The sequence below is a fragment of the Phascolarctos cinereus genome, unplaced genomic scaffold (assembly GCF_003287225.1).
Source record: "Phascolarctos cinereus isolate Bilbo 61053 unplaced genomic scaffold, phaCin_HiC Scaffold_7;HRSCAF=346, whole genome shotgun sequence".
Taxonomy (NCBI): domain Eukaryota; kingdom Metazoa; phylum Chordata; class Mammalia; order Diprotodontia; family Phascolarctidae; genus Phascolarctos; species Phascolarctos cinereus.
The window spans coordinates 66,387,112-66,399,044 of record NW_027556180.1 but is presented as its reverse complement, the minus strand read 5'-3'; the positions used below and the strand labels follow the sequence as shown (position 1 = coordinate 66,399,044).

The window sequence follows — 11,933 nt, the reverse complement described above, 5'->3', positions numbered from 1 at the left end:
AGGTCCCCAGAGAACTGAAGAATAATAATCAGAGCTCACTTCTATAAGTTCAGCTGGTTTATTAAAGGCAATCAGCTTCATCAGGGGATGGGGGGGATTTTAGGTTCTAGGTACTCCTCTTGACCACCCATTAAACTCTATTTGTAACCAGACCCTCATAGCAGGGAGTGACTCTATCCAGACTTTCATCTACAGCTCTCCACTCCTCCTATGCTGGGCCCCCCATGGGAGGAGAGGTGCTGGCGTCAAGCAGACTTTTCTGCATAAATACTTAAAAGGCCATGGCCCAAATATTGGGAGCAGCCGGGCAAGGTGAGTTGGGAGGGCTCTAGCCTCTCCTCCAAATACCCAGATCAGAGAACACCCTCCTGCCTGCAAATCAGCCAGTCTGCTGCTGGCTCCTTCCAAACCCTGAGGCTAGAGGTTCCCCTCCAAAGCTAGGCGCCCAGGGCTGGAGGCAGAACAGCTCTGATTAGGAAGGGCAGGGAGGGTCTTCTGTGCTCCCGGTGGACTCGGGAAACCGAGGCTCCAGACAAGTCAGGTGCTGTTCCCTTGCTCTTGCTCAAAGAGCAGCATGGCTAGCTGAGCTCGGGAGCCCAGGCCCTCCAGGACGCTCTGGCGGCAGTGGTGGTAGAGGCTCTCACTGAGCTGAGCCCCGCAGGGCTGGTGTCGGTAAGGCTGCAGCAGCGCAGGCTCCACGGCCCGCAGCACGTGCAGGCTGGAGAACTTCAGGAACAGTTCATACAGCTCCACGCCCTCCAGAAGCTCCTCTTCCTGCTCCCAAGCCTTTGCCAGCTGCCCTCGGGCCGCCACATAGTCAGAGTTGTAGAAGCAGGCTTCGCTGGCCACGTGGCGGTCAAAGTGACCCGTGTCCCGGCCCAGCTCAGGGGGCCCCGGGCCCTGTGGGGGGGCCACGGCAGGATGGAAGGCTTGGAAGTGCATGGGGAAGAAGGCCTGCCAGCCAGCAATTGCGTGCATCCGGCATCGGTTCAGGAAATCAGAAGTGAGGACTGTGGCCGGCCCAGACAGCAAGAAGAGCGTGTCTAGAGAGTGCTTCTTGGAGAGCAGGTCCAGCAGGCGAAGGGGCGACGGGGCTGCCGTCTGCACGCTGAGCCAGGGCACTTGCGAGCCAGGGTAGCGTCGTTCCAGCTCGGCCACACGGCTCTTTACCGGTGCGAAGACGTCGGCGTAGGTCACGTGTTGGGCTTGCTGCGGTTCGTAGAGCAGGAGCAGGGTCAGTGCCACTGCAGTGTCTCCTGGCTCCAGAGCGGCGGCAGCGAAGGCCTCCAGGAAGTGGGGCGCCAGGTCGATGTCAGCTGCCGCCAGGGGCAGCAGCACGGTGAGGCGGGACGCCTCGGTAACATAGGGCACCGGCAGGATTTCCACCCGGCTTAGCGGCCTCAGGAGCTGGACTCGGCGGGTGAGGTGCCGGCGGGCCCCCTCTGGGGTCAGCGCCTCCAGTTCCAGGTCCAGCGTGTACTCCATGCCCCGGGTGGGGTCAAAGCGGCGGTAACCGTTGAGCAGCTGTTGCTTCCGAAGCTGAAGAGCAGGATGGTAGCGACGGTTTAGCTCTTCGAGGGCAGCCCCCAGCACATCGGCCAAGTCATCTTGGTCAGCTCCTCGCAGAGGGCAACTGGGAGCCCCATCTGCGCAGGAGAAGACATGCTTCTCCGTAAAGTAGTCCCAGCTCAGCACCTCGAATCGAGAGGATGGACGGAATGGGGCTGGGATGCCTAATGGCCAGGATGCCTCCTGTTCCCCATCCACAGACAGCAGGCTTGTGTTCTGGATCTCCAACTGGGTGAGGAAAGATTAGGGCATCACAGGCAGGTTATCACAATCCCTTCTCCCTCCCACTCACTCTTAACCCATGGCCTCTGGGCCCTCACCTGCAGCTCCTGGATCTCCTGATAGGTGCGCTCCAGCTCAGCTCGTGTGAACGCCTTGTGCAGCTTGTACATTTGCACGGGATCCCTTATGGGGTGGGCAGTCAGGGCACTCTGGAAGTGGGGATCCCCCTCCTGCACCGCCTCCCCTGCACTGCCCAGTTCCAGGTAGTTATAGTGCACGCCCTGGGGCCGGGGACAGGGGAAGGAGTAAGGGGGACCATTTCTCTCACTCTATCCCCAGCCCTGGCTGTCCATGCTCCACCCCCCTCCCCTTCCTGAAGGCCCTCCTGCCCAACTCCCCACCTGGTGCTCGCCTGTACAGCTGACCCCAGTGGCATCAAAGATACAGCGGCCCAGCCATTCATCAGGCCGAGAGCTGACAATATCATTTCGGCAGCTCTCCAAGTGTGGCTGTAGTTGCTGCAGGAGCATTCGGGATAACAGCACCCCGAAGCCACTGTGGCAGTATCGACTTGGGGTGGGTTCTCCGATGAATTCTTGGGGCCGGCCCAGGTAAAGGTGGGAGGCTGTGGCCAGGCTGAGGTGACCAGCCAGCCGGGCTAGCCTGTGAGCCTCTGTATAGGTGGTATCTGGCACCAGGAAGAACCAGTCAAAATCTTCCCCATACTTCTCCAAGAGGTGCTGAAGGGCCAGGTGCAGCTGCCCAATAGGCCTCGCCTCCCCCAGCGCCACCACTGACATGCCGGGGGGCTCCCTGCGGCTCTTTCTGCCAGTGAGGAACACCACCTGCTCCAGCCAATGTCCAAGTGTCCGGTTCACTGCCACACCCAGCGAGGGCAGGGTATCCTGGGTGGTGAGCACAGCCACCAGCAGCCTCTGCCTGATGCCCAGCTCTGTGCTGATGTATCGAGTCCTAGGGAAGAGGGAGGTGGGATCACAATGACAACTCCCAGTACTGACCTGTGAATTCCTTGGTGGATGGAACTCCCCATGTGGGAACTCCCTCCACCAGTGCCACCCCACTGTACTTTGTAGTCTTAGCCACTGTAGTTAATGTGTTGTAGAGATGTGCCTGTGGTGTGGGAGGTGAAGTATGAGTCAGAAGGGGGATCTGAACATAAATCTTCCTGACTCCAAGGCTGGCCCTCCATCCGCTATGCCAGAGGTACTGCTATCTGTTTTACAAAGGTTCAGAGAGATCTTGATTTGCCTGGGATTATCCAGCTCCCAAGTGTCTGAGCTGTACCTCTAACCAGACTAATCAATGGAATAAGAAAACTCCAGGGCAAGGAGTACCTCCAGAGCCCTAGGAAAGGAAGGAAGGTGACTTTTGGCAGCAGGGACTGGATGGCCCTCACCTCCCGGCAGGGCCCCACCAGTCCTTAGGGATGCAGGGCCATAGGAAGTCATTGGGGACTAAAGACTTCCTGGCCCAGGCCGGCCCCTTCCTGCCCAGGCTGGATCCAGCTCCCGCAGTCCCCCTCCGCGGCTCCCTCTCCAGTCTCCGCTGGCCTGGCCTGATCCCCAGGTCTGGCTGTTTTTGTTGAGGGATGGGGGGTGGCGAGGCTGCTGGCTTGTCTTGGGGCTGGGTGGAGAGCGGGGCAGGACGGAGGGAGAGGTGTCCCCTACCTGACTGCTTTCTTGGGGATCTGGCTAGAGTGCGTGGGGCGGTAGGGCACCACGCGGGGTTCCCAACTCTCAGTGTCCTCGGGCCGCTCGCGATCCGGGCTGCTCTGCAGCGAGTTGGGCCGGCGGGCTGCGTTGGTGTAACCGCGGAGGGGCAGGTCGGGGTCCCCGGGGCGGGGCGGGCCGGGGCCGCAGGGCTCTTCCACCCAGGTAACGCTGAGCAGGCTCAGGGTGAAGCCCAGAGAAATGCCCACGGCCACGGGCCCCGCGGGCCGCAGCACCGACAGCAACAGCGAAGCCCGCATGGCCCCGGCCCCAGAGACCGACTCAGCTCCGGCTCAGCCCCAGCCCGGCCCAGTCCCCGACCCAGGGAGGGGGAGGTGTGTACCCCGCTGGGGAGGGGGCGCGCTCGGCGGGGGGTGCCCCGCCGGGGGGCTCTCAGCAGGGGTTGCTCGGTGCGGGGCGGGAGCAGGAGCAGGGGCGCGGGGATGGGGGCGGGCTCGGGGCCGGGGAGCAGGGGGGCGGGAACGCCGCGACGGCGCGATCCTCCTCCGTGGGCCAGAGCCCGCCGCCGCAATCCGTCTCGACTCCGACTCGCTCAGACCCGAGCCGCGGGGTAGCAGGCAGGTCCAGCGCCTCCCCGACCGGCCGCAGTCGCCGCCGCCGTCCGACGTGTCACTGGTACGGCCCCGCCCCGGGGGTGGAGCCAAGCGCTCCCGCTCCAGCGGGGGGCGGGCAGCGGGGCGGGACAGAGGACCGCCGACCCCCGCCCCCTCCTCCGCCCGGAAGTGCCCCCGTTTCTGTGCTCGGGGGCCGGCCCCTGCCAAGTCCGTCCCCTCTCCCGGAGCGGACGGTGCGTGCAGGGTGGTGACGTCAGGAGCAGCACTCCTCCGCCTGGGTGGTGCGCCCAGAGTGACGTCAGGAGCAGAGACCGGAGCTGTCCATCAGCACCAAGAGGCCTCGGGCGGGCTGCTGGGCATGGGGCCGTGGCGCCGGGCCTGCCTGAGCCCGAGCTGGAGCTGGAGCTGGAGCTGCAGCCGCAGCCCGAGCCCACGGGAGCCACGGGGCCTGAGCGGGACCCAAGCAAAGAGCCGGCGGAGCAGCGGCAGTGCTGTGCAGGTACCAGCCCTTCCGCCCCTGCCTCTCCACAAAGCACTGTTTTCTCCACCTGGCGTCCCTACCAACCCGCTCTCCGAGGACCCCCTCCCCGCTCCGGAACTTCCCGGCCCTGCCTCGAGTCTCCTACTCCTCCTCCCCAGCTTTAGGCCCCTCCGCACTCGACCCCTCTGCCCTAGGTCCCTTCTTCCCCAACCTTCCCACTTCCCACTATTATTTCAGCCCCTGGTCCTCTTTATCTACAGCCCGGACCCTCTAACCTAAGTCCCTTGAATCTCCTACACTCCTTACTTTCTGTCCCCCTCACCCTTCACCCCATGTCTCTCGGTCTCTCTGTTTCCAGTCCCTCCAGACACAGGACTTTCTTCATTTCCCTTCGTCTCTCTCTGGCCCTTTCAGCACTAGTAGGCTTCTCTCCTCTCCACTCCTACCCCTGGGGTTATAATGGCTTTGGAGCTGGAGAACTAGTGTGCCTCTCCTTTGGTCCTAAGTGGTGGGCTTAAGTGCCCTTACTGTAATTGAGAATGTTCCACTGAGTCCTTTTAGAAAGCCTCCCTAGTCTTTCCCCTACAGTTCTCAATCCTGGATCCCATCCTGGTGACACCAGACTTCTGTGACCCCACTTCCCTCTCTGCCAGGCTGCCCCGGGTGGGTGACCCCACATCTCTTCCCTCCTTGGCATCATGTCCGGCACTGTGGAGACACTACGGTTCCAGCTGCTGCCCCCTGAGCCAGATGAACCTCTCTGGGGTGTCCCCTGTGAGCAGCCCCTGGAGCGGAGGTACCAGGCGCTGCCCTCCCTCGTCTGCACTATGTGCTGCCTCTTCGGTGTTGTCTACTGCTTCTTTGGTGAGGCCCATATCCCTGCGGAACCCCAGCTCATATGGACAATCCCTCCACCCAGACCCCTTTTCTTAGGATCCTAAAGACCCTTCCCTAAACCATCATCTTAACCTCTCATTCCTTTCCTCACACCCCGCCCCCTGGTATTTCCTGATGTCTCTGTGTGGTACTGGAAAGAGAGGGACAGTGGGGACTTTGGTGGTTGAGTTCAGAGCTAGAGCAGGGGACAGGGTTGGTGAAATCTCTCTGCATCTTCCAGTTCTAAGGGTAGCTGAATCTAGGAAGCCAAAACCAAGGCTGCTTCTTGTGTATGCCGCCTCCTCCTTCCCTTCTGTGAATCTATCCCTTTTATAGACTATGTGACTGAATCTTTTATGATAGAGTTGTAATGGGGCTATGAGATGTTGCCCAATCTAGGGGAGTATTTATGAGCTTGGCCAGGTTGCCACTTCTAAGGATGCTGGGCAAATTATAGATGACCTAGGAGATGGCAATCCAGACTATCTCTCCCCCTACCCTTCTTCCATTTTCCCTGACCCCAAATCCAGAAATGTCTACTCCTCACCTTGAATGGTACATATTTGCATTCCAAATTGTGTTCTAAGGGCCTCAACATCACCTGCTTCCAGGTGACACAAGACACCTTACCAGAGTGATACCTACCTTGACTACCTATTGAATCTCTCTGGACCTCAGTTTCCTCATCTATAAAATGAATAGGTTGGATTAAATGACTCCTAAGGTAGTTTCCAACTCTAAGACTGACATCTATGCAATTTCCATATGTTGGGTTCCCTGTGTCCCTTAAACTCTGACATTTCATCCAAATATTCCTACTCCAAGTCCAAAAAATCCCAGTGTTTCCTGGTTTGCAATCTCTTGATTCTTGATCTTTGACCACTTTATCAGTGGATCCAGACCTAGCTCTTAGATTTTGCTGAATTCAATTAGCTTCTAGGGATATTGACTTATTTGGACCAGTATAGGGTACCTTTGCTTTTGAGCCTAGGGTTTTTATTTTTCATTACTTTCTAAATTTACCAGATTACTAAACCACAACTCAAGGCACCACGCTTCCTTAGCCTTCCTGGTTCCCAATCCTGCCTAACTCCTTACGCCCTGAGAGTTGCTGCACCTAAGCTTTAATGACTATTTCTCCCTTCTTTTGCAGTTACAACCATAAATTGGGTGCCCAATTCTGGTATCTACTTTCCCTTTCCTTTCTAACCCCTGCTGGCACAAAGTAGAGACAGCAAGAGTCAATTTCTAGATTTATTTACAAGGGGAAAAGCATATGCAAATCAAGAATATACCCTGTTGTTGTTGTTTCCAGTTGTTTAGGTTGTGTCCAACTCTTTATGACCCCATTTGGGGTTTTCTTGGCAAAAATACTGGAGTGGTTTGCCATTTCCTTCTCCAGATTATTTTACAGTTGAGGAAACTGAGGCAAACAGGGGTTAAGTGACTTGCCTAGGATCACACAGCTAGTAAGGATCTGAGGTTAGATTTAAACTCAGGTCTTCCAGGACTCCAGATTCAGTGCTCTATCCAGTGCTCTGCACCACCTAGCTGCCAAGAATATACTAGGGTAAAAAAAAACCAAACCCCAAACTATTCAGTTCTAACCTGGATGGTACTAGATGGTAAGCTATTCTACCTAGCCAGTTTACTGGGGCTAGCTTGATATATAATTTCATCTAGTTTTAGAATGTCTGGATCCCTTATGGTCTCATCTGCCCAAAAGAATGACCTTTCATGCCAGCAGAACCCTCTCCACTGACTTAGAATTCATCTACCAGGATGGACTTTCAGGGTCCCAAACTTTTTGCTGTGTAATCATTTATCTTCCTTCTGCCAAACATAAAACTGCATCAAAGTCATTGGAATATAGATTTGGAGCTGGAAGAGATCTTAAAGGTAATTTAGTTCATTCCCCTTTCCCCCCTACCCCCACCCCAATTAAAAATATAGAAACTGAAGGCAAGAGAGGTTAAGCCCAAGGTTGCACTGGTAGGAAGTAGCAGAGGTGAAATTTGAACTCAGATTCTCTGACTGCAAATCCAGCCCTCTTTCCACAGCTCCTTGATGCTCCTAAAGAATTAACAATTTTTTTTCTATCACCTCAGAAACAGAATATACCACCACTCCAAACATACACAAAGCCCCTACTGTCAGTGGATTTAACCTTGTTAATGAAACAAATTAATGTTGTTGGGAAGGATCAGAGGAGGCACTACCTTTAGGGCTCCCCAACCTGGCCTTCATTTTGTGTATCCTCATTATTCCTTGCTCTGATCACCATCTCTATGAACCCCCATGACCCCCATTTTTTTGGCCCCAGGGTCCTAGTTTCTGATCCCATGTCTCACATCTCTGATTCCCCCATAACCCTTATATCTGAATTCTCTATAACTTTCCTCTTTGACCAGCTCATGTCCATCTCTTTGAGCCTCCCGTGAGTTTCATGTCTCTGACTCCCTGGACCACTCTCTGATGTCCTACAACCACGTGGCTCCATCTCTTGGGCCATTTATGAGATCTATATATCTGGCCCTTATTCCTTCTGTTGCTCTGAACTCCCTGCTTCCTACCCCCATGGCCTTCACCTCTCTCTACCTTCTATCTGTCTGACCTCTTATAAACTCTGTCTCTCAGATTTACCATTACCCCATCTTTCAGATATTCTGGACACTCCCCCCATCCCTCAGGCAATGGCCTTCATTTCTTTGAATCCCATGACTTCATTTCTCTGGGCCCCCATGATTTCTTGGTTTCTCACCTTTTCATAATGTCATCTCTACGGCCTCTCCATGTAAAGAAATGCCCCTACTGTCAGTGAATTCAACCTTGTTAATGAAACAAATTAATGTTGCTGGGAAGGATCAGAGGAGGCACTATCTTTGCGAGTGAAGGAACCTGGAAAAGGAGTTTGAGGGAGGCCAGGGGAAGGACGTATGACCCTGTGATGAGAGAAGGCCAGGACATGTGGCTAGGTAGCCCAGGAGGCTGTACTAGCCTATTGTGACTGGAGTAGGAGAACATTAGGATAGCATTACTGTGCTCTGTACCTTGACAGGTACTCTGTGAATACGTTTTATTTCTTCCCTTTTCTCCTTAAAGTTTAGTAAAGCACTATGTAAAAAGAAAATCCAACCTCTGGCTTGGGAGCACCAAAGGGGAAGGAAGGCAGAGATTCATATTTAGGCCAGGAGAATTTGGAGCAACTGAGGTGTTTTGGAAGCCGGATGAGGACTGATGACTCATAGTCCACTTTAGTGGCTCAGGAATCAAGGGCAAGGTATGAAGTGGAAAGGGAACTTAAGGACCCAGGTATGGCTGAGAAAGAGTGTCCTTCCTGCCTGGGGTCTGTTTCTGAATATCATATCCCACTGACCACCTCCATGAGCCCTCAGATTTCCCAACTCTCTGGCCCTCCTTCTTTTCCAGTTACCTTAATCTCTTGGATTCTCTGTGACCTTCTCTCCAATCCTATTCCCCTTATTTATCTGACCCCACAGTCCCTTTTTCTGATGTCCCACTAGCCTATCCTTCTGACCTGTCATCTCTTTCACCCTTTTGATCTTCACTGTCTGATCTGTTTCTCATCTCTATATCCCCTGTCTCTCACCCCTGATGACCCTCATCTTTTTGACATCCCATGACCCTTACCTCTCTGACCTGCTCCATGACCTTGGTCTTAGCCCCTTCTCTGCCCCCTACCCATGTTCCCTACAGGTTACCGCTGCTTCAAGGCTGTGCTTTTTCTCACGGGACTCCTGTTCGGCTCAGTGGTCATCTTCCTGCTCTGCTATCGAGAGCGGGTGCTGGAGACGCAGCTGAATGCTGGGGCAAGTGCAGGCATTGCCTTGGGCATTGGCCTGCTGTGCGGGCTGGTGGCCATGCTGGTGCGCAGTGTGGGGCTCTTCCTGGTTGGGCTGCTGCTCGGGCTGCTGCTGGGGGCAGGTGCCCTGATGGGCTCTGGCCCCTTCTACCAGCCAGGCTCTGTGTGGGGGCCACTGGGGCTGTTACTGGGGGGGGGGTCTGCTGTGTGCCCTGCTCACGTTACGCTGGCCTCGGCCATTCACCACTCTGGCAACTGCGGTGGCCGGGGCTGCCCTCATTGCAGCGGCTGCTGACTACTTTGCAGAACTGTTGCTGTTGGGGCACTATGCTGCAGAGAGGCTCCGGGCTGCCCCAGTGCCTCCACTTTGCTGGCGGAGCTGGGCCCTGCTGGCCATTTGGCCTCTGCTCAGCCTAATGGGCGCCTTGGTACAGTGGAGAGTTACAGCCGAGGGGGACTCGCACACAGAAGGTGAGACATCATGCTGGGGGTGGCGGAATGTGTGCTGGAGGCAAGGCAAGAAACAGAGGGAATTCATAGCAAGGATGAACAATGTAGGAGTGGGGTGGTGTAGGGGGACTTATACATTAAGGGTTGGTATATGGCACAGAATCAAAGATTTAGAGCCAGAAGGGATGTTAGAGATCATGTGGTCCAACTCTTTAAGGAAGCAAACTGAGGCCCTGGGAGAGAATACAGCTTCTCCAAGGTCACACAGGTTAGTAAGTGAGATAGCTGGGATTCAAACCTAGGCCCTCTGACTTCAAATCCAGTGTCCTCCATTACAGACCTGAGGGTGGGGGGAGGTCTAGAGTCCATTGTTAGGAGGCAGGTTCTCACCAAATTGGGGAGAGGGGAGATAGAAAACTTGAGAAGGACCCAGGAGGATTGGGTACAGGAACAGACATAAAGGGTAGGGGAGGGGTGGCCGATAAAGGAAATTAAGGTGCTATTGGTAAGGGGGGGCTAAATATGGAGGGATTACGGGAGAGAGGATGGGGGGTAGAGATGAAGGTAGAGAACATCTCCACACTGAGAGTGAGAGACATTAAGGGATGGAATAAACCAGGGGAGAAGTGACCTGGGTTGGGGGGGGGTATGTGTTCCTAATGACTCTTTGAAGTAGGAGAGACAGAAATAGTGCTCTCCATGCTAATAAAGCGCTTTCTTCCTGACAGCCGGCTGAGGTAGGTAAAGTGAATTATTCTCATGTTGCAGATGAGGCTAATTCATTTGTCTGAGGTCACCTGGGTACCTAGTCAGAGCTAGAACAAGAATCCAGGTGTTGAAATGAGAAGTCCAATGCAACCTCCATTAGACTCTAATGGGAAGATGAATTGAGGAATACATCCAGGGGGAAAAATCAGGGGTAAAGGGTAGATTTCAGAAACTTAAGAGGAGCCTGGGTGCCCAGTGGTCACTTTTCCCTCCACCTCTTGCCCTGTCAGTGGTGATTAGCCGGCAGCAGCGGAGGGTACAACTGATGCGAATTCGGCAGCGTGAAGAGCGGAAGGAGAAGCGACGAAGGAAGAGACCCCCTCGGGCTCCTTCTCGGGGGTTCCCGGGCCCCAACAAAGCCTGGCCCTCCTGATTCTGGCTATCGTCGAAGGCCTGTGCCCGTCAAACGCTTCAATGGAGACGTGCTCTCTCCTGTGAGTATCCCTCGTCTAGACATCCCTGCTTGGCTTGGCTTTGTTTGGTGAGAAGAGTGTTCAGAACTGTGGCATCTAGGTCAGGCTGATCCTAGGTTTTGGACACCACAGAGAGATCTGGCATTTTGTTCACTGGCATCAGGGGTCATAGCTTCAGAAAAGAGGTTTCTAAGTCATAGGACCTGCTAGTTCAGGGTCTCATGACCCTAGATTCAGGGGTTAGTGAGGGTGTGGGGTCTTAGGCCTATGGATTTTAGGGGCAGTGTCATAGGAGTGAGAATTGTGGGAAATAGATTATGGATGGGGAGGTCTCCAGAGTGTGGATTTGGAGGGGTGAATCTCAGATTTGTCATTTCTTTTACCTAGAGCTACATCCAGAGTTTTCGAGACCGGCAGACGGGGAGTTCTTTGAGTAGTTTTGTGGCACCCCCAGTAGACCTGGATTATGAATGTGGTTCCACAGTGCCACTGACAGCTGGCTCAGGACCCCCTGTTCGAGTATAGCTCAACCCTCATCTGGTCAGAGGAGACCTTGAAACTTGACTCTGGACACTTCAGACACTGACTTTGCCAGTTGGGGGTGGGGAGTAGCTTTGTCCTTGTTCCATGGACTGGACAGGACCAGGGCTTCTTTCCCTGCCCAAGGGCTGGCCCCCTGATCAGAGCTCCCTGGTGGGGCTAAGATCAACTAGCCTGAGGGTAACCTACTCAGACCCCTCCTTTAGGGGTTACAGAGAGCTCACTTGGCTCATATGAGCCCCCAAAGGAAAAGGATCTGCTTTTGGGGCTGAACTCAGGAGTCGTGTGTTTGTATGTTGGGGGGGGGAGTGAAGGGGACACCTCAGTCCCCTTGCCTTAGATATCTGGTGTGTAGGGCTTCCTTCTCGGGGGACACTCAGCCTTCTCTCTCTCAATGTTCTTGGTCCTAAGGGCCATCCCCCTGCATGCCTATGTTGGTGGGAAAGGCCCACCCTGTCACCTCATCCCCAAACCACGGGCTGGGGC

The 11,933-nt window shown here is 54.9% G+C and overlaps 2 protein-coding genes across 2 annotated transcripts; one reads left to right on the top strand and one right to left on the bottom strand.

The window, feature by feature from the left end:
* Positions 1-39: 39 nt before the first annotated feature.
* On the bottom strand, positions 40-4,144 carry CHPF (chondroitin polymerizing factor). The gene is made up of 4 exons (XM_021002900.2): positions 3,480-4,144; positions 2,193-2,763; positions 1,890-2,072; positions 40-1,797 (listed from the first exon to the last, which is right to left on the bottom strand). Exons 1-4 carry the CDS (start codon positions 3,779-3,781, stop codon positions 538-540), a joined length of 2,316 nt encoding a protein of 771 aa, XP_020858559.1. The 5' UTR covers positions 3,782-4,144; the 3' UTR covers positions 40-537.
* A 360-nt stretch (positions 4,145-4,504) lies between these two features.
* On the top strand, positions 4,505-11,720 carry TMEM198 (transmembrane protein 198). Its single transcript, XM_021002901.2, is given in 7 exon segments — positions 4,505-4,595; positions 5,231-5,441; positions 9,171-9,466; positions 9,468-9,747; positions 10,725-10,831; positions 10,833-10,928; positions 11,295-11,720. Coding segments are annotated over 6 exon segments (1,083 nt in total). The 5' UTR covers positions 4,505-4,595; positions 5,231-5,275; the 3' UTR covers positions 11,433-11,720.
* Positions 11,721-11,933: the final 213 nt, after the last annotated feature.

What these genes read in the sequence shown, in the direction of transcription:
- CHPF (XM_021002900.2), bottom strand. Translation starts at nt 3,781, where the DNA reads ATGCGGGCTTCGCTGTTGCTGTCGGTGCTGCGGCCCGCGGGGCCCGTG. An exon ending in ATCCCCAAGAAAGCAGTCAG is followed by an intron (nt 2,764 to 3,479) that starts GTAGGGGACACC and finishes CCTCTTCCCTAG; the next exon opens with GACTCGATACATCAGCACAG. An exon ending in AGGAGATCCAGGAGCTGCAG is followed by an intron (nt 1,798 to 1,889) that starts GTGAGGGCCCAG and finishes TTCCTCACCCAG; the next exon opens with TTGGAGATCCAGAACACAAG.